The sequence below is a fragment of the Rhodnius prolixus genome, unplaced genomic scaffold (genome assembly GCF_049639745.1).
Source record: "Rhodnius prolixus isolate KJV_2025 unplaced genomic scaffold, Rpr scaffold_7, whole genome shotgun sequence".
Taxonomy (NCBI): Eukaryota; Metazoa; Arthropoda; class Insecta; order Hemiptera; family Reduviidae; genus Rhodnius; species Rhodnius prolixus.
In genome coordinates, this window is record NW_027411582.1 from 4,150,121 (window position 1) to 4,171,671 (window position 21,551).

Below are 21,551 nucleotides of genomic sequence, written 5' to 3' on the forward strand. Positions count from 1 at the left end.
GTACAGCAGTCGGTGAGTGAGACAGAGAGAGTGAAGAGACAAGAAATAGAAGCTTTGGAGGTGTATGAAGCTCCGCCCCCTTGTTAAATTGCAATAGCCGGGCTGGCAGAGATCTATGGCCAGAGCCAAGTGTTGTCTAGAGCTCGCACTAATAAGCATTTAAGTATTTCTAGATGAGCCGCAAGATATTATCATCACTAACTTGGCACTCTGCCTCCCCCTCTTCACCAACCCAACTCACACACTGACAGTTCTCTATTATTACAAACCTACACACTCAGCAGGCGCTCTAAACACACACATTGCTACAATTTATTTAGACAAATAGTCGCTAGTAATAATAGTGTGTTGGTCTCTTATATTCGGATGAAATACTTCACGAATTAAAATTAAATTTATCGTTTAATATATTGGTTCGAAAGCAGTCTCTATTTGGTCTCTATTTGTGTAGAAATTTAAATATGTTATGATTTTGTTTAAAAAATAAAATTCGCGTAAAACAAAATTGCTTAATTATACAGGGTGGTCCATTTAAAACGCACCAGCTGCTAATAACTTTTTAGGAAAGCGGAATTTCGAAAAAACCCACGAAGTAAACTATATGTTTTTTTTTATTTATCGGGTGTGTGCATTAATTTTAAGGATTTTCTAAGAGATGGCGTTGCTAGTATTGAATTGCATCAGATTAAAGTTTAATTAACTTCATTATGAAGCGTCATTGTTGCGCTTTATTTTTCAGTATATGTCATATCGCTGTTGTGTAAACAACTTTTTTTTTAACCTTATAACATGTCAACTTTTGTACCAACAAAACGCAATTTGCGGGAAGCTTTACTTTTCTGTTTCAATTGGAAGAAAAAAGCAGCTGAAAGTCACCGATTGTTGTGTGAAGTTTATGGTGAACATGCTCCATCGCAACAAACGTGTGAGTACTGGTTTCGACGCTTTAAAAGTGGGGATTTCGATGTGGATGACAAAGAACGTCCAGGCCAACCAAAAAAATTCGAAGATGATGAATTAGAGGCATTACTCGATAAAGACTCGTGTCAAACGCAAGCAGAACTTGCAGAATTATTGGAAGTTGATCGAGCAACAATTTCGAGACGCTTAAAAGAATTGGGAATGATTCAAAAGCAAGGAAATTGGGTGCCACATGAATTGAAGCCGAGAGACGTCGAAAGGCGATTTTGCATGTCGGAAATCCTGCTTGAACGCCACAAAAAGAAGTCGTTTTTGCATCTTATCGTCACTGGTGATGAAAAATGGATTCACTACGACAACCCGAAGCGTAAAAAATCATGGGGTAAGCCCGGACATGCAACAACATGGACGGCCAAGCCAAATATTCCATGGCGCCAAGGTAATGCTGTGTATTTGGTGGGATCAGAAGGGTGTCATCCACTATGAGCTGCTGAAACCAGGCCAAACTATAACATGCGAGTTCTACAGACAACAATTGATGCGTTTGAAGCAAGCATTGGCAGAAAAACGGCCAGAATATGCGTCCAGGCACGAGTCTGCAATTTTCCATCATGACAATGCTCGGCCACATGTTGCTAAACCGGTTAAAACGTATTTGGAAAACAGTGGATGGGAAGTTCTGCCTCACCCGCCTTATAGCCCAGACCTGGCCCCTTCCGACTACCACTTGTTTCGATCGATGCAGAATGCTCTTTCTGGAATACGCTTCACTTCTGAACAGGGTATCACAAATTGGCTTGATTCTTTCTTGGCTTCAAAAGACGAACAGTTCTTTTGGGATGGAATCCATAATTTGCCCGAAAGATGGGAAAAAGTAGTGGCTAGCGATGGACAATACTTTGAATAGAATATTTTGTACCAATTTTTTATAAAAAAGCTCCAATTTCACAAAAAAAAATCCTTAAAATTAATGCACACTCCTATAGTTTTCAAATTTTTCAACCCCGATGCTGTATCTTTATTTTTGACGGAGTTATGGGCAAAAACCCGATTGGGGGTTTCATGAGGACCACTAATTTTGACAATGATTATGAAAACTACATAAAAAATTGTGAAAAATGCCGTTAACCCCATTTCGATATCCCTAATATTAGTGGAAATATTTAAGATCAAAGTTACAATTTTATCTTCTTCGAGAACGGTTTTTCCAATCCGATTTTCCACCAGAGATACACCAGTTTTGGGGAGGTCCTCTGGCTGCGGAAAAATTGCCATTTGTGACGCAAAGAACAAAAGATAATAATAATAATTGAAGATTGTTTTAATCATTGTCAAAACTAGTGGTCCTTATAAAATAACCCAATAACTCCGCCAAAAATAAAGATACAGCATCGGGGGTGGAAAATTTGAAAACTAAAACCAAAAAAAACAAACAGTTTACTTCGTGGGTTTTTTCGAAATTCCGCTTTCCTAAAAAGTTATTAGCAGCTGGTGCGTTTTAAATGGATTACCCAGTATAAAACCCCCAGCGGTTTTTTTTTATAGAAGAAGGCATTGTCTAGACCAGGGATGGCGAACCTTTTTGAGACGTGGGTCAAATTTTGTTCATTTTTTTTTAGTACTAGATCTTGGGTCACTAATGCCCATTTGCATAAGAGTTAAGTTTAAAAATTTTAAACTGAATATGTTCAAAACTAAACATCTTTAAAATTCAATTGGCTTAACGGGTAAATCGGGACGAAACAAGTGGCTATGGAAGTCTCTTTTTATAAACATAACCTTTACAAAAGTGTGTTTTATCTGAAGTAAAATCTAAATATGGTTATTTTCTTTGAGCTGTCCGATTTTTTTTAACAAAAACAAAATATGAGTAAAATTATTCAATTTTATTTGATATTTTGTAAACACTTTTGCTTTATTTCAAATACTACAAAAGCATTTGTCGTCATTTGCGCTTTTAGAACTGTAATGATCAAACTAAAGGTTTATAGATAGCATTTAAATTGCTTTTGTGTCAACGCGTGATTGAAAAAAATACAGATAGAATATAAATTATCCACAACAATTAGAAATATCTCAATCAACCCGCGTAAACCAACAAATGGTTGCCTAGCAATTGTGGGTCAGTGAAAAAGCTAGCGCGGGTCATAGGTTCGCCATCATTGGCCTAGGCCGTAGCCGGAACAAGATAGTATTTCCTTTCGAGGCGTCTTGTAAGAGATAGTGGAAATTTTAAATACATATTCTTCTTTGATTTCCCTGATAATGATATAATTATCTAGTTTAATTATTCAAAACAAAAAATTTCCCCGAGAAAATATAAGAAAATTTTCAAATTAAGTAACGAGGCTGCGTATTTTTTTAAAAAAAATTTTCTTTCTTTTCCGGTAAGATGAATGGAAGAAAAATCAAGGCATGGTCTCGCGCGCAGTTTTTTTATTTTTTTCCCCCCCTTAGAAGAGGGCTGGAACTTATGTGGAAGTGTGTGGAGTGGGAGAACGAAGGGAAGATGGGTGACGAAGTCTGCGAACGTTTAATTACTAATTAAATGAAGAAATGATGGCGTTAAAGGAAGCGGAAGAAGATTCCTTGGCTGGGAGTGTGACGTAGAAAGAAAGAGACTCGTCAAGAGTTGATTGTTTTTTAAAAAGAAGGCCCCCACCCGCCCCCACCCACGGCTCGGCGAGTTACTCATCTCAGTGGAAAGCAAAGAAAAAAAAAAGCGAAGAAAAATTAAGGCCACACTTTTCAGGGCCCTCAGTGGAAGGGAAGGAAAACCTCTCCACCCACTTCATTGCTCGTTTAGTCTTCATTTTTTAATTACCAATCTTAAGTCGACTTTTCCTTTTGTTTTCTTTCTCCCCGTTGCCCTATTATATTTTCCCCCCATACCCCCAACTTCTCATTCTGATAATAATGAAGAAAATTGCCATAGAGGGTGCTCCCTCAAACTTTCCCTGGGTCCTTCACTTTTTTTCCTTCCTTTTCCTTGAGAGAAAATTGGCTCCTTAATTGATTCCACATAAAAAGAAAAAGATGGAGCGACTAATGAGAAAACGGAAGAAGGAAGTGTGGTAAAAGGAAGATGGAGGCGGAAAACAAAAAAATTAAAAAAAAAAATAGATAAATTTTTTTTCCTTTTTTGTTTGACTTAAAATTTCATTTTTCTTTAAGTGATTCAATTTCTAATCAACTTTTTCTGAGCTTTGGGTGCAGCTAGAGAGGGGATGAAGAACTGATGGCTGAGCGAGGGTGCGATAAGTAAAACAAAAGACAAAATAATAATTAAGTTTTTTTAAAAAAAAGAATAAAAGATGGAAAAATTTTTAAAAGTTGATAATTAATTTTTACTTTCATTTTCTAGATAAAGAGGTATTCGCGTATTCACCGAAAGTATTATTGAGGTCACCTGAGCCTATAAAAAAAAAAAGTAAAGTAATTGCCTATTTTTTCAGGCGGGGCTTAACGTCCAACTACCAAATTAGGTGTCCTGAACGGAGGTGACTAACAAACATACTTTACTATAAATTCCCCATATTAACCATTAAATAAAATCCAAGGCCTAGTCCAGGGGAATCGGACCCACTAAACCAACAATACATCTTAGCTTTGCGGGTCTAGCCTATAACCGCCAAACATACTTTACTATTAATTTCTCTCATTAACCATTAAATAAAATCCAAGGCCTAGAGATAGGGAATCGAACCCACTAAACCAACAATACATCTTAGCTTTGCGGGTCTAGCCTATAACCGCCAAACATACTTTACTATTAATTTCTCTCATTAACCATTAAATAAAATCCAAGGCCTAGAGATAGGGAATCGAACCCACTAAACCAACATTACATCTTAGCTTTGCGGGTCTAGCCTATAACTCCCTAACATACTTTACTATAAATTTCTATATTAACCATTAAATAAAATCCAAGACTTAGAGATAGGGAATCGAACCCACTAAACCAACAATACATCTTAGCTTTGCGGGTCTAGCCTATAACTCCCTAACATACTTTACTATAAATTTCTATATTAACCATTAAATAAAATCCAAGACTTAGAGATAGGGAATCGAACCCACTAAACCAACAATACATCTTAGCTTTGCGGGTCTAGCCTATAACCGCCTAACATACTTTACTATAAATTTCTCATATTAACCATTAAATAAAATCCAAGACTTAGAGATAGGGAATCGAACCCACTAAACCAACAATACATCTTAGCATTGCGGGTCTAGCCTATAACCGCCTAACATACTTTACTATAAATTTCTCATATTAACCATTAAATAAAATCCAAGACTTAGAGATAGGGAATCGAACCCACTAAACCAACAATACATCTTAGCTTTGCGGGTCTAGCCTATAACCGCCTAACATACTTTACTATAAATTTCTCATATTAACCATTAAATAAAATCCAAGACTTAGAGATAGGGAATCGAACCCACTAAACCAACAATACATCTTAGCATTGCGGGTCTAGCCTATAACCGCCTAACATACTTTACTATAAATTTCTCATATTAATCATTAAATAAAATCCAAGACTTAGAGATAGGGAATCGAACCCACTAAACCAACAATACATCTTAGCATTGCGGGTCTAGTCTACATTTATTGGGAAAATTATCTCAAAGGGGAAAATCGATTAAATTAAATCGATTGATTTCTTGGAAGAAAGAGGAGAATATTCAGACTACAATCCTACTCAAAGTACCATTTCAGTGTATTGTTTATGGTTTTGGGTTGTAAGCTAAGTTTACAAACAGAAATAGTAACATATTAGTTAGACCGGAAACGGATTTTAACTGGGGCACTCTTTTAACTTATAGTAAAACAAGAGACATGTACGTGTTTCAGAAATTAAAAATAAAACCTCAAATCCAACAAAACTGCCCAATTATCCGCTCTTTGGGGTAAGACCGTAAAACATTTTTCTATTTGTTTATGAGAACGTTCGTTGTAAAATACGTACGAATCGTTATTTAAAAAATAAAATAAAATAAAAGACGTCACTTACGTATTTTTATGAATGGTTGAATATCTTATAAAAAAACGATTTACACATTTAGAGTTCGCTAATTCAAAGCTGCTACCTATCAAATATGGCCGACCCCAACATTTTACAACGAATTAAAATGTCCGACGATCTGTCTAGTTTAGTACACAATTTAATATACAGATTTCGCCTCAGCGCTCCAAAACTGTAGTTAACTTCACTTATAAATTCTAAACAATATTATAAAGTTAGAAGTTGTTTACACAGATCGCACACAGTTGTCAAAACAGTAAATAAAAACAGTCGTAAAATCTAGGAATTTATTTCTTTCGTCAACGTAAATTTCATTTTAACAGTTAGGGCGTTTAAATAATTATTTTTAATATTTTAATAATTGTAATAAATTTTATAAATAAGATTTTCGATTTTTTAGTTTTCTTTAGAAATATCCGTTTAAAGGACCCCCTGAATACGAAAAAGCGCTTCCTCAGTACAACCCATTGTGGCTGGGAGACCTGCGCTTACAGTTCTTCGAGTTTTGGACTTACTAGGGGCTTACAAGTGAAATACAAATCCATCCAACTGGACTTTTCTAATCAAGAGGAAAACATGTACACACGTACTCGAGTTATTGCTGGTGTAAATGTCCGCTAGACTCGACCTAGGCCGGAAGTTCATGCCGTGTTCATTAATCTTGTCTTATGTTCTTTAGTGGTCCCAAGGGCTAAACATAAGGTACTCATTGAGAGTCCTCTTGGGAGATATTCCACTGTCTTTCAGGCCGAGGTCTTTGCCATTACAGTCTGCGCTGGGGAAAATCTGCGAATGGGTCTCAGAAATAGGGAGATTTGCATTTTTTCGGACAGTCAAGCGGCACTGAAGGCCCTCTCTTCCTTAGAACTACCTCTTCCCTGGTCTGGGAATGTAAAAAGGCCCTAGATCAACTGGCTCGGCACAACAAAGTCCGATTGGAATGGGTGCCGGGCCATATGGCGATCAAGGGGAATGAAATAGCTGATCAGTTGGCCAGGAATGGAGCTAGTACTCCTTTCACTGGTCCGGAACCAGTACTGGGGATCACTAAGGGTGCAGTTCGTGAGGCTCTCAGAGATTGGATCTGGAGAGAACTGGGTGATGCTTCCTGAGGTCTCTAAACACAGCAAGAGAGTCATCAGCCCTTGTTGTGCAAACAAAGAACTAAAGTGACTCCAGGTTAGGGAGTCAGAAATCAGATTACTCCTGATTACAAGCCTATTCACAGGGCACGTATAGGTTCAGAAAGCACCTGCACAAGACAGGGGCTTATTAGCTGGGGAACCGCTGTGCAGATTGTGGCAGGAAGAGGAAGAAACGGCCTCTCACCTGTTATTCGATTGCGTTGCAATTGAGAGACTGCGCTACGGACATCTTTGGAACTTTGAGGCCAAAGGAGATAATAGAGCAGAAAGGAACTATTTAGTAGGGAAAGCTCTCGACCTTTTTAGAAGAAGAGGTTTCACCTATTAGACTTGAGGAGAAGGCACAATAAGCTTCTTGTGGCTGCAGTGCCGTGGGAATAGGGTCCCGCACCGTCATTTCAAAATCTAAAAAATCTAAATCTAGTGGTCCCAAAAAAATATCTCCGAAGAGTGTCCAAACAGTAGGTGGTCCACTCACTGTGGAGATGCTGACCAAAGTAGAGGGTATGTTATCGCATATCTGGTCTTTACAGGTGTGGGGAAAAAGGATGGTACTTGATGATACGAGGAGATGCAAATACACCTTGAGAGGGAACCCTAAACATCCTGAAAGATAACCTCTCTCCACCTAACCCTACAACCCTACAATGTGAACCATATGGTGGGTTTCCCCTGGCTGGGGTGGGAGAATACAGGACCCTATCCTAAGTTCTAATCTCGAAACTAACCTAATAAAATCTTTTTAAGGGAAATAAAAATAATTGTTTTTTTTCTCACTAATAAATATAATAATTAATAAAATTAAATTAAAATTTAATGGCTGGCTCACTTTACAAGCATCGCTGAGCACAGGTATGTTAAATGAAAATATAATATTTAATGCAAGGAAAACAAACTCATGGAAAATAATTTACGATTTTACAGCGGACAGTTGGCAACACTGTTTACACTGCTATAGCATTAATCTATCTAATTACGGGCTTATTAAATATAGCAATACTAATAGCAATAAATCATAAAGTTTACTCTACCCATTAATTAGTTTGTTATCGCTTTAATAAACTATTCCAATTAACTCTTATAAATAAAATAGTTATGACAGTGGCTGTTTAAAGTTTATGCCTCGTCAAAAGTGTGGCCATTAAAAAAGTTTTATTTTCAATAAACTAATTACTCTATACGCTTCAATAAACATTTCTATAAAACTGATTAGATATTTTGTTTTTTAATTAGTGTTACTCTTAAATTCATAATTTTACTCGTAATACATATTAAATTAATACTCGTAATTAAATTGTTTATTTTAACAAGCGACGGACCTTCTTTTTTTGACGTGAATACGTCTTTAAATTTGCTATCATATGGAGGCAACCAAAAAACCTAATGATAACTAAATCGGGGGATACAGTTTGGCATTATAGTTTCGAGTCTATCGTCTACATTCAAAATTAAATTAGACCACTGGATAGCTAAAGGATCATCAGAATTCATTACGATAAGCGAGAACTGTGACGCATCGCACGCGGTGGAGGGGAAAGCGCCGCCATTTTAAGATCCTTTTGCTGCGTATCGAGATTTGCAAATGGTACAACTTTTGACTCGGAGAAGCTATAATGTTCGTTTAAGTTTTAATCGTCAGCTGTCGTCACAATCTATCTATTGTATATAAAACATTAGTGTAAAATAGTGACAGTGAATATAATAAGGTGTTATAATAAAAAAAAAAATTATCAAAAATATATAATGTCGGCGTATACGCGTCGAAAAGCCAAAACCAAATACAGAGATCGTATACGGTTGGAAAGGGCTTCTCAAGAACCATCAAATGGTACTAATAAAACACCAATATGACCGAGTCAAGCTGTGCCGGGAACGTAAAAGAATGAATCCGGCCGAGCGGATCAACGACGACGGTGTCAGTACATCTGCAGCTGGGGCTATACATCGACAACGGATTGTATAGGCATAGATTGTGTTCGATAGTCGATTTGTTTCCTTGATTTCATCCTAAATACATAAATAAAAATATTTTATATAAAAAATATAACCCGTTACGTAAACGTATTCACGTACAACACACGGCCGTGTCCATGACACAGCCACAGTTGGTTTTTTTTAAGTCGATTTCAGCAACGGTTAACGAAAGTTAGGACCGTAACAAAGGACAAAAATAATTGCCCTTTAAAGTGAACCTGTCCAGCCTGTTTTTTCCACCAGTTTTAGCCTTAATCGAATTTCCCGGGATACATTTTCCAAATAAAAGTCCTGGATCTGCAAATATTACATCAAGTTAAGGACAATTGCAACTGTTTAGAGGCACTTCCGGTGATAGAATTTATTTTAGATTCGTAGATTTGCTTGGATATTTGATTCTTATTATTATTATACAGGTGGCACAGGATAGTACAATAGAATGGCACTATAAAGGAAGTCCAAACACCCAACCCTTCTCAGGAAGTGACTTTCTTCCAATTTTCCCGAAAAAAAAAACGTAAAAACTACTCATAAAAGGAATAACTTCCTGTAGGCCTATTTTGACCAAACCTTTGGGTCATCCTTTGAGAGCACCTAAGATAAGATTCCAATAGGGCGGCCCTTAAGGCCTATACCACCCTTTGGATCTATTGTGGCTTTTGGAAGCACCTAAGCGCTATTATCATTCAACTCTCTGAGAATTTGCTTTTTTTTTGAGTTACCATGGATAGAAAGACAGACAGACAGACAGGAAGGCCAATTTGTACAAACCACTTATTAAAACTGTCCGGTAGGACAGTTGTATAAGGGTTGATCGTCAAAAAATGCATGAAAAAGCGTAACGTTGAAAAACACCCAACTTTGACAATTTTTTTCTCTTTTTCTATAAAAGATAAAATTCCCAAATTTCCTTTAAAATAAAGGGCAAACCCTCCTTTATAACTGTAATTTTTTTGCAACCACCCAGATCTAATAGGTTTCGAGAAAAAAGTTGCCGAAAATGAGCAAAAACCGCTTTTTCAAAAAATCTTCTTGTTCTTCTTCTTCTTCTTCTTGTTGTTACCTTTTTTGTAAACAACGTAGCGCCTAAACGCGTGAACCGATTTTCATGAATGAGGTGTCATTCGATTCGGAATTTTATGTAGATGTGCCTTTTGGGGGTCTCGACGCTGTACATCGAATGGTAGAGGAGTTAGTCCCCTTTATGTAAGGCCCCCTCCAAAATTATTATTACTAATTACTCTGTAAATCTTGGCCCGATTTTGATAAAATTTGGTAGGATGTTAGGGTTAGGGCTCCCCTACGTAACAATAAAGCGACGATCTGCTCTTGCACTTGTTAAGGGGAAGTATAGCAATCGTTTCAAATTATCGAAACGTGAACCGATTTTCATGAATGAAGTGTCATTGGAATCGAAATTTTTTACAGATTTGCGCTTTAAAAGTCTCGACGCCGTGCCTCATAAGGAGGGGAGCTTGCCCCACCCAAGTAAGGCCCTTTCTAACACTATTATTACCAATATTTCTATAACCCTTAGTCCGATTTTGATAAAATTTAGCACGAAGAAACGGTTAAAGCTCCTCTACGTGGCTGTGAAGTGCCATCATGCTCTTACTCCTACTAAGAGGAAGTACTACAATCGTCGAAATTATCAATGAGTGAACCGATTTACATCAATGAATTGTCGTTCGATTCAAATTCTTTGTCTCGTTGCCTTTTAGGGAGAAGTACTGTATTCGCAGTTTATTTTTCTTACTCCTCTTAAAAGGAAGTACTGAAATCGCAGTTTAATTTTGCTATTTACGCAGAAATACCTTCCTATGTTATTCAAAACGCTTTTTCAAAATAATTGTTATTGAGGATGGTTTGGGGATCGCAACTATAATCATTTTTTAAAAAGATCTCTCCAGTGGTAGTTACGGTTCCGACTTAACACCTTATCAGGTTATAATGATAGAATTGCTTATTCCAAATTTTAAAAAAAAATCTGTAAAGCAGATATGTAACTTTACAAAATAGATAAAAAGGAAAATCTATCCAAAAGGTACAAAAATCTCCTTAACAAAAACTTACAGTTTAAAATTTTAAGTGTAAGGGTTGATTAAACGCCAAAAGGTACACAAATCAGCAAGTACCCAACATTTCATTAATACTTCATTGATATCATTTAAGTAATTTTACTACATTAATTGTCATTAATATTTTTTAGAATTTATTAGATGTCACAGACCCTTATGCTGGCCACTTCGTTTATATTATTTTTTTGTTATAATTTTGATAAAATGTATAATATATCTTCGTTATTAAATAGGTACTTTATTTTAACTCTACTCCAAATTATTCTTCTGATTTCTCTTTAATATGCCCTTTATTCTGAGTAGTCACATATACATGCATGTTAAAGTAGAAAAAGACAAAGTTAGAGTCAGCTACTGTTTAAATTTGAATCACGGAGGATCTAAAACAATATTTCAGTCTTGAATTCGTCTTACCGAAATATTCGTGAGCACAAATAACACACAGTTAATAACAAGTAGATTAATCACCAATAATTATTCATTTCTCAATTGTAATTTACTTTAGTCCCCCTAATTTTACTTATAGTAAAATACTGGAATAATTAGCTGTCCTAAAAATATGCATATTTAATTTATTTTGTATTACATATATACAACATTGTGGGAAGAATACCTAGATTGAGACTTTAATTGAAGAAAACTATATTATTTGCGATAAAGCCAGATTAATAATAAATAATACAGTCAATCAATCTAAGTTAAATGGTGTGCTACTTGAACAAATATTTTGTAGATGAAAATGGCCAGCATAAGGGTCTGTGACATCTAATAAATTTTAAAAAATATTAATGACAAGTTAATGCAGTAAAATTCGTACTGAAAACGGAAATATCTTTTGAAAACTCCAAAGCGGGAATTTCTAGCAAAGAAAAGAAAATCATAAAAAATGTATTTTCCATCAAAATCATCAATACTAATCAATCAATCACATCTATTCATCAATATTAGCCAATAATTCTTCAGCTAAACCATCAGCAACTTCTTCTAAGGATTCATCTTCAGTTCTATCCATCGGATTTTCCTCTGCACCAACTTGGAAATTGTGCGGATTTATGTAAGTAGTATAGCCTTCCTCTCCTGGTAGATAGTCTTCATCTTTTGGAACCGGAACTGGAAGCTCTGGCGGTCTGCCAAGTTTTGCTGGTCTTACGTAGTGTAGACTCACTGATGGTGGTGGGCTTTTGGTCTTGTCCATCTTTGTTGGGCTCGTTTCAAAATAATTTTGAAGACAGTCTTGAAATTCCTGGGAAAATTGATAGAAAATTTAGAGATATTGGGTGGTAATGGAAAGATGGAAGCGATATCTCTGAACGATTTTCTTTAAAAAAAAATTTTTAGCCTCCATTTTGTCCAGTTGAGACCTGTAAAGTTAAGATGTATTGTTGGTTTAGTGGGTTTGATTCCTGGTCTAGGTCTTGGATTTTATTTAATGGTTAATTTGAGAAATTTATTAGTAAAGTATGTTAGGGGGATATAGGCTAGACCCGCAATGCTAAGATGTATTGTTGGTTTAGTGGGTTCGATTCCCCTGGTCTAGGTCTTGGATTTTATTTAATGGTTAATTTGAGAAATTTATTAGTAAAGTATGTTAGGCGATTGTAGGCTAGACCCGCAATGCTAAGATGTATTGTTGGTTTAGTAGGTTCGATTCCCCTGGTCTAGGTCTTGGATTTTATTTAATGGTTAATTTGAGAAATTTATTAGTAAAGTATGTTAGGCGATTGTAGGCTAGACCCGCAATGCTAAGATGTATTGTTGGTTTAGTGGGTTCGATTCCCCTGGTCTAGGTCTTGGATTTTATTTAATGGTTAATTTGAGAAATTTATTAGTAAAGTATGTTAGGCGATTGTAGGCTAGACCCGCAATGCTAAGATGTATTGTTGGTTTAGTGGGTTCGATTCCCCTGGTCTAGGCTTTGGATTTTATTTAATGGTTAATATGAGAAATTTATAGTATAGTATGTTAGGCGATTATAGGCTAGACCCACAAAGCTAAGATGTATTGTTGGTTTAGTGGGTTCGATTCCCCTGGTCTAGGTCTTGGATTTTATTTAATGGTTAATTTGAGAAATTTACAGTAAAGTATGTTAGGCGGTTATAGGCTAGACCCGCAAAGCTAAGATGTATTGTTGGTTTAGTGGGTTTGATTCCTGGTCTAGGTCTTGGATTTTATTATTTAATGGTTAATATGAGGAATTTATAGTAAAGTAGGTTAGGCGGTTATAGACTAGACCCGCAAAGCTAAGATGTATTGTTGGTTAGTGGGTTCGATTCCCTATCTCTAAGTCTTGGATTTTATTTAATGGTTAATTTGAGAAATTTATTAGTAAAGTATGTTAGGCGATTGTAGGCTAGACCCGCAATGCTAAGATGTATTGTTGGTTTAGTGGGTTCGATTCTCTATCTCTAGGTCTTGGATTTTATTTAATGGTTAATCTGAGAAATTTATAGTAAAGTATGTTAGGCGGTTATTAAAACTGTCCGGTAGGACAGTTGTATAAGGGTGGATCATCAAAAACTGCACGAAAAAGCGTAACGTTGAAAAACACCCAACTTAGACAATTTTTTTCTCTTTTTCTATAAAAGATAAAATTCCCAAATTTTCTTTAAATTATAGGGCAAACCCTCCTTTATAACTGTAATTTTTTTGCAACAACCCATATCTAATAGGTTTCGAGAAAAAAGTTGCCAAAAATGAGCAAAAACGGCTTTTTCAAAAAATGTTCTTGTTCTTGTTCTTGTTCTTCTTGTTCTTCTTGTTGTTGTTGTTCTTGTTGTTGTTACCTTTTTTGTAAACAACGTAGCGCCTAAACGCGTGAACCGATTTTCATGAATGAGGTGTCATTCGATTCGGAATTTTATGTAGATGTGCGGTCTCGACGCTGTACATCGAATGGGAGAGGAGTTAGCCCCCTTTATGTAAGGCCCCCTCCATAATTATTATTACTAATTACTCTGTATATCTTGGTCCGATTTTGATAAAATTTGGTAGGATGATAGGGTTAGGGCTCCCCTACGTAACATTAAAGCGGCGATCTGCTCTTACACTTGTTAAGGGGAAGTATAGCAATCGTTGCAAATTATCGACACGTGAACCGATTTGCATGAATGAAGGGTCATTCGAATCGAAATTCTGTACAGATTTGCACTTTAAAAGTCTCGACGCCGTGCCTCATAAGGAGGGGAGTTTGCACCACCCAAATAAGGCCCTTTCTAAAACTATTATTACCAATATTTCTATAACGCTTAGTCCGATTTTGATAAAATTCAGCTCGAATAAGTGGTTAAAGCTCCTCTACGTTGCTGATGCTCTTGCACCTACTAAGAGGAAGTACTGCAATCATTTAAATTATCAATGAGTGAACCGATTTAAATCAATGAATTGTCGTTCGATTAAAAGATCTTTGCCTCTTTGCCTTTTAGGAAGAAGTACTGCAATCGTAGTTTATTTTTCTTACTCCTCTTAAAAAGAAGTACTGAAATCGCAGTTTAATTTTGCTATTTACGTACAAATACCTTCCTATGTTATTCAAAACGCTTTTTCAAAAAAATTGTTATTGAGGATGGTTTGAGGGAACGCAACTATAATCATTCTTTAAAAAGATCTCTCCATTGGTAGTTACGGTTCCGACTTAACACCTTATCAGATTATAATGATAGAATTGTTTATTCCAAATTTTAAAAAAATCTGTAAAGAAGATATGTAACTTTGTAAAATAAACAAAAAGGAAAATCTATCCAAAAGGTACAAAAATCTCCTTAACAAAAACTTACAGTTTAAAATGTTAAGTATAAGGGTTGATTAAACGCCAAAAGATACACAAATCAGCGAGTACCCAACAATTCATTAATACTTCATTAATAGTTAAGTAATTCTACTGCATTAATTTTCATTAATAAGTTATTTTTTAGAATTTATTAGATGTCACAGACCCTTATGCTGGCCACTTCATTTATAATATTTTTTTGTTATAATTATGATAAATCACATAAATATGTACATGCATGTTAAAGTAGAAAAAGACAAAGTTAGAGTAGGCTACTGTCTTGAATTCGTCTTACCGAAATATTCGTGAGCACAAATAACACACAGTTAATAACAAGTAGATTATTCAACAACAATTATTCATTTCTCAATTGTAATTTAATTTAGTCCCCCTAATTTTACTTATAGTAAAATACTGGAATAATTAGCTGTCCTAAAAATATGCATATCTTATTTACTTTATATTACTTATATACAACATTGTGGGATGAATACCTAGATTGAGAATGTAATTGAAGAAAACTATATTATTTGCGATAAAGCCAGATAATTATTATCTAATATTATAAACGTTTGACTACTACATAAAATAACAATTACTTTAATCAAAGAATGAACTTAAACCGACGATTTTTATTTAAAAATAAAAATAAATAAATAAAATAAACAAAATCATTGATGAATGTTGGTGTAAGTTTTTTATAAAAAAAAGTTTTGTATTTTTTAGCCTCATAATTTTTTTTTTATTTTTTATAACGTTTTTCTTTTTAACCTGTAATTAATAGTTTCATTATTATAGATAACTAGATATTACAGTCAATCTACAGTGCTACTTGAACATATATTTTGTAGACGAAAATGGCCAGCATAAGGGTCTGTGACATCTAATAAATTCTAAAAAATAACTTATTAATGAAAATTAATGCAGTAGAATTACTTAACTATTAATGAAGTATTAATGAAATGTTGGGTACTCGCTGATTTGTGTACCTTTTGGCGTTTAATCAACCCTTATACTTAACATTTTAAACTGTAAGTTTTTGTTAAGGAGATAGGCTAGACCGCAATGCTAAGATGTATTTGTTGGTTTAGTGGGTTCGATTCCCTATCTCTAAGTCTTGGATTTTATTTAATGGTTAATATGAAAAATTTATAGTAAAGTATGTTTGCTAGTCGCCTCCGTCTATGACACCTAATTTGGTAGTTGGACGTGAAGCCTGCCTGGAAAAAAGTAGGCGATTACTTTACTTTTCGTCTAGTTTCAAAATGAAAGTTTTCCTGGTCAATTAGATTAAAGAGATGCTTGGAAGAGAGGGGGTATTCCGCTCGCTAAAGTACCATTTTAGTCATTTGCGTGTTGGAAATTCCAAAATTATCAGAAGTAGTCCTAAATTTTTTTTCTAAACTTCGTATTTATATGAAATGATTGTAAGTAATTTCTCTGAGAAAATTCGTTTTAGGTCATTTCTGTGTTACAAAGTTCCTGTAAGAGAAATAGCAGTAAGAGAAAATCGTGTGAGTCTTCGCACCTGGATTTTTCTCTTTTCTGAATTGAGAAAAAGAAGAGAAAAAAAACCCCTCTCACGATTTTGTAGATTGTGCAGATTGGACATTTTACCTTTGCTGTAAGATTGTGCTTATCTAAAATACTTGGAACATCTCCGACCAAACCGAAACCATATTCAACTCCAAAATCTTCAGCATCTTTGTTCTCAGCATTGACCAAACTGTTCAGCAGATCTTGTCCAAGACGGCAAGTTGGTGCTGCTGAGCAGATATTCTGGAAAATGAAGAAAATAATTTTTTTTTTTTTAAATGGCCAAGACTTTCTCTTATAGTAGTTTTTTTTATGTAAGCAAATGTTTTTGAAAACTTGGATGATCTCCTTATTGTTTGAAAGAACATCAAGCCACAGTTTCACCATAACTCCAATCAATAACTTTGTGAATATCCATAAAATTATCGACAACAAAAATAAAAACTCAGAAAAACCTGTTTGAAAGTTTCATTTTCGGTTAGAAAAATATTTTTCCAACTTGGGATTCCGTTTAGACGTTTCATACTCATAAAAAATATTCTGAAATGGCCATTGAGAGGAGAGCTTAAACCCCACCACCAGCCCTTATGACGTCACATAAATTTTTCTGGTAAAATGAATGACGTAAAAGTGAAAGTGTTGCGTTGTGCGTGGAATTGATTCTGAATTTAAAGAAAATCATCCAAATGACTTTAGAGGGGAAAAAACTGACAAATCTGTATAATATATTGAAGAAAAATGACATTTCCGGTCTACCAATTAACTTCAAAATTTTCTTTTGGATATTTTCAGAAAATTCTAAACTTCGTGTGTACTTAGCTTGCTCAAAGCTCTATAAAATTGATTGATTGCATTTTAAGACAGTTCTTCATACGGAAATAGACGTACACTTCCGCTTTGGGCCAGGTAATTTTAGTGTAAAGTGCAATGATTTGGTTTTATAGAAGGCGGAGATTGTTCTAAGTTAGAACCTTGAGATCAGAGTAGTAATAGAAAGGCCTCACACCGGATAGTAGTAGCCGTATTCTAACGGAAATTCTATCCGATAACTGTTCACTTAACGGTTAAAACAATTATTAAAAAATTTTCCAAAAAAACTTACGAATATTGTTGTTAAAATACTGAGCTGTATCAGCGCATACATCGTATTAGACCCCCCAGTAATAGACTGATTCAATTTACTCATGTTCACGATCTCACTTGCCAAGCAACATGTGCTTAGAATAGCTAACCATTAGACTCATTTGTTCTATGCAAATCTTTTGTATGCGTTTAGAATTTCCTAGCCTTCGTCTAGTATTACGGTTTTTTTTTAATTTTACCTTGAAATCATTTTGCGAAAATTAGTCTCGCTTGTTGCATCTCCTAATCAAATAGTTATGTCTAGGAATTTATAGTTATGTAAATAGGGGCACTTTCATGAAAAAGGGTGGGCACAGCTTTGTACCAAAAGATATGTTTCATAAAAAAAAAAAAAAAAAAAAAAAAAAGTAAAGAATTGCCTATTTTTTCAGGTGTCCAACTACCAAATTAGGTGTCGTGGACGGAGGCGACTAGCAAACATACTTTACTATAAATTCCTCATATTAACCATTAAATAAAATCCAAGGGCTAGACCGGGGGAATCGAACCCACTAAACCAACAATACATATTAGCTTTGCGGGTCTAGCCTATAACCGCCTAACATACTTTACTATAAATACCTTATATTAACCATTAAATAAAATCCAAGGCCTAGACCGGGGGAATCGAACCCACTAAACCAACAATACATCTTAGCATTGCGGGTCTAGCCTATAACCGCCTAACATACTTTACTATAAATTCCTTATATTAACCATTAAATAAAATCCAAGGCCTAGACCGGGGGAATCGAACCCACTAAACCAACAATACATCTTAGCATTGCGGGTCTAGCCTATAACCGCCTAACATACTTTACTATAAATTCCTTATATTAACCATTAAATAAAATCCAAGGCCTAGACCGGGGGAATCGAACCCACTAAACCAACAATACATCTTAGCATTGCGGGTCTAGCCTATAACCGCCTAACATACTTTACTATAAATTCCTTATATTAACCATTAAATAAAATTCAAGGCCTAGACCGGGGGAATCGAACCCACTAAACCAACAATACATCTTAGCATTGCGGGTCTAGCCTATAACCGCCTAACATACTTTACTATAAATTCCTTATATTAACCATTAAATAAAATCCAAGGCCTAGACCGGGGGAATCGAACCCACTAAACCAACAATACATCTTAGCATTGCGGGTCTAGCCTATAACCGCCTAACATACTTTACTATAAATTCCTTATATTAACCATTAAATAAAATCCAAGGCCTAGACCGGGGGAATCGAACCCACTAAACCAACAATACATCTTAGCATTGCGGGTCTAGCCTATAACCACCTAACATACTTTACTATAAATTCCTTATATTAACCATTAAATAAAATTCAAGGCCTAGAGACCGGGGAATCGAACCTACTAAACCAACAATACATCTTAGCATTGCGGGTCTAGCCTATAACCGCCTAACATACTTTACTGTAAATTTCTTTTATTAACTATTAAATAAAATCCAAGGCCTAGACCAGTTAGTAGTGCTAGACGTAAATCTCTGTATAGATTAACTAGATAATTTACCACTGACGATGGATGTAAGATTTAACAAACCAAGTGGGGATAACAAAAAAAACATGGCGTGCTACGATAAAATCAATGATATTATATTGGTCGTGGACAGGGGCAGAAGTTCACACTATATTTCACATTTTTTCTAATAAATTAGAATTCGAACTGGAGACCCCCCTCTCACTTACAAATCCACACTTCCTAACCACTACAACTCGGTCCTTGTCCAATTAAATCCAATCAAAGAACTGCAACAAACTTTGGTTGCAAAAACTGACATTGCCAGATTTGCGTCACTTTTAAAAAAATAATAAAATTGATTAAAAGTGGTTTAACTATAGGAGAAATTTGGACGGTTGACTGACGTTGTAAGGAGGAGGGGAACACATGTTCCGACTGGAAGCCTTCCTTACAGGAGAGCATGTTTATCTAGGAGCTCCCATAATTTAGAGCTATTTCTCTCTTCTTCTCCTCCTGCTGTTGAAAAATAACTCCCATATTACAAAATCTAGTTTAGTTTTAATTTATCTTGTGCCGGTTTGACGCTAGAGAGCTCTGACATAAACATTACACCATCATGTCATTCTGTCTGTATATATCGTATATTCTCAAATACAAGCACACCGCTGCTCACTGAACTACTTAATTAGGAGGAGGTATCCACCCCCCGCATCCCCTCCAATTCCTCCCCCTAGAAATCCCCCTTCTACGATATAGGCCGGCCCACCCACTTCACCACCCGGAAGTGTAACTTTTTTTGGGGAGGCAAAATTATTACTAATTTTAAACCAGTAAATTAACTGGCAAACTAGTCAAATAACTATCTTTAAACTAATCTAAGTTAATTATATTTTCCCCCACATTTCCCTTTGCCCCCCCCATCATCCGGGGGGGAGTTTACGAAACTAATGACCTAAAACTAATGTCCAAATCTGTCTCTTGGAAATTATCATTTCCATTTCAAAAGCTTATGACATTTTTGTTTTTGTGGTTGACGTAATTATAATTGAAACTTCCGGTCCTTTACTTTACTTCTTTTTTTTCGACTTCAGGAGACCTCAAAACGGATGTTTCTTGGGGGGGAGGAACACAATTATGAAAATTTGATACAGCCCCATTGCTTCCAGTTGACATTGACTTTAACTCTTGACTACGACGTACATAGATCAGTGTTGGACGCTGATTAAAAATACAATTTAATTGATCAATTATTTATTTTTTTTAAAAATGATTTAAGGCGCGTCAACATCTAAGGTTATTGGCGCCCGGAGCTTTTTTCTCTCGTTACAGATAACATTGTCCATCACCGGACAGTGAGCTGTAAGAAGCTCCTAGGAAGAAATAATCTAAGCTGGATTTGAACCTGAGACCTCCGCGTGGGGGAATCCAATACGCTAACCGCATAGCTAATCCCTTCCTTATTTTTTAAATATTAATCAGAATTTTATTGACGAAATTAATTTTAATATACTGGGTGACCAGAGTTATATGCTCCACCCACTTTTTTTTTAAACGGCGGGAAATTTCGAAAAAATAAAAAACATGTATTTAAACATTTTTAGTCTAGTTTATTTTCAGTGATTGACCCATTTTTTAAACCCTTGTATCTCGAGATACAGCATCCAACTTTTATTTTTCAAATGGAACGTTATATTTTTTTTTTGCATATTTTTGTAGTATTTGAGCTCATAAAAGAAACAAAAAAATTTTTTTTGAAATCGGTTAGGTTTTTCAAAAGTTATGGTAATTAAAAATATGAAAAACAAATTTCAGTTTACTGTCAAAATTACGTTATTTTTTTTAAAGAATCTGTTCGAACTGGGCACAATCAACGGATAGGCAAGCCAAAACTCTGGACTCCCACGCTTTGCTTGTAGCAGCACTCATGGTAACAAAGTCTAGATCTAGGCAGGCTAGAGTTATTCCACGTTCAGGCTGTTTTTTCTACAAACGTTTGGTGTGGAGTTTTAGGAAATCAACTAATCGGCCCATACTTCTACAGAGAGAACTTAACTGGTGCAAGGTATCTAACTTTTTTTTCAGAGACATTTTGCCAGTTCTGCTTGAAGATGTTTCTCTACAACGTCGGCTAGATATGTATTTTGAACAAGATGGTTGCCCGGCGAGAATGGTTCGAGGTTACCTGGACAGAAATTTCCATGAAAAGTGCTTGGGAACTCATTGTCCCATCCAATGGCCACCTCGATCTCTGGACTTAACCCCAATGGACTATTTTTTGTGGGGATATCTAAAAAATAAAGTGTACAGTAACCTTAATCCCGTGGCTTCAGTCGATGATCTGAAACGTCGAATAACTCTAGCCTGCCTAGATCTTGACTTCGCCACCATAAGTGCTGCTACTAGCAAAGCGTGGGAGTCCAGAGTTTTGGCTTGCCTATCCTTTGGTTGTGCCCAGTTTGAACAGATTCTTTAAAAAAAATAACG

The 21,551-nt window shown here is 35.5% G+C and overlaps 1 protein-coding gene across 1 annotated transcript; it reads right to left on the reverse strand.

Moving 5' to 3' along the window:
• Nucleotides 1-12,010: 12,010 nt before the first annotated feature.
• On the reverse strand, nucleotides 12,011-17,883 carry LOC141446763 (uncharacterized). Its single transcript, XM_074113495.1, has 3 exons — nucleotides 17,559-17,883; nucleotides 16,538-16,699; nucleotides 12,011-12,397 (listed from the first exon to the last, which is right to left on the reverse strand). The coding sequence occupies exons 1-3, from the start codon at nucleotides 17,640-17,642 to the stop codon at nucleotides 12,086-12,088; spliced, it is 558 nt and encodes a 185-aa protein (XP_073969596.1). The 5' UTR covers nucleotides 17,643-17,883; the 3' UTR covers nucleotides 12,011-12,085.
• Nucleotides 17,884-21,551: the final 3,668 nt, after the last annotated feature.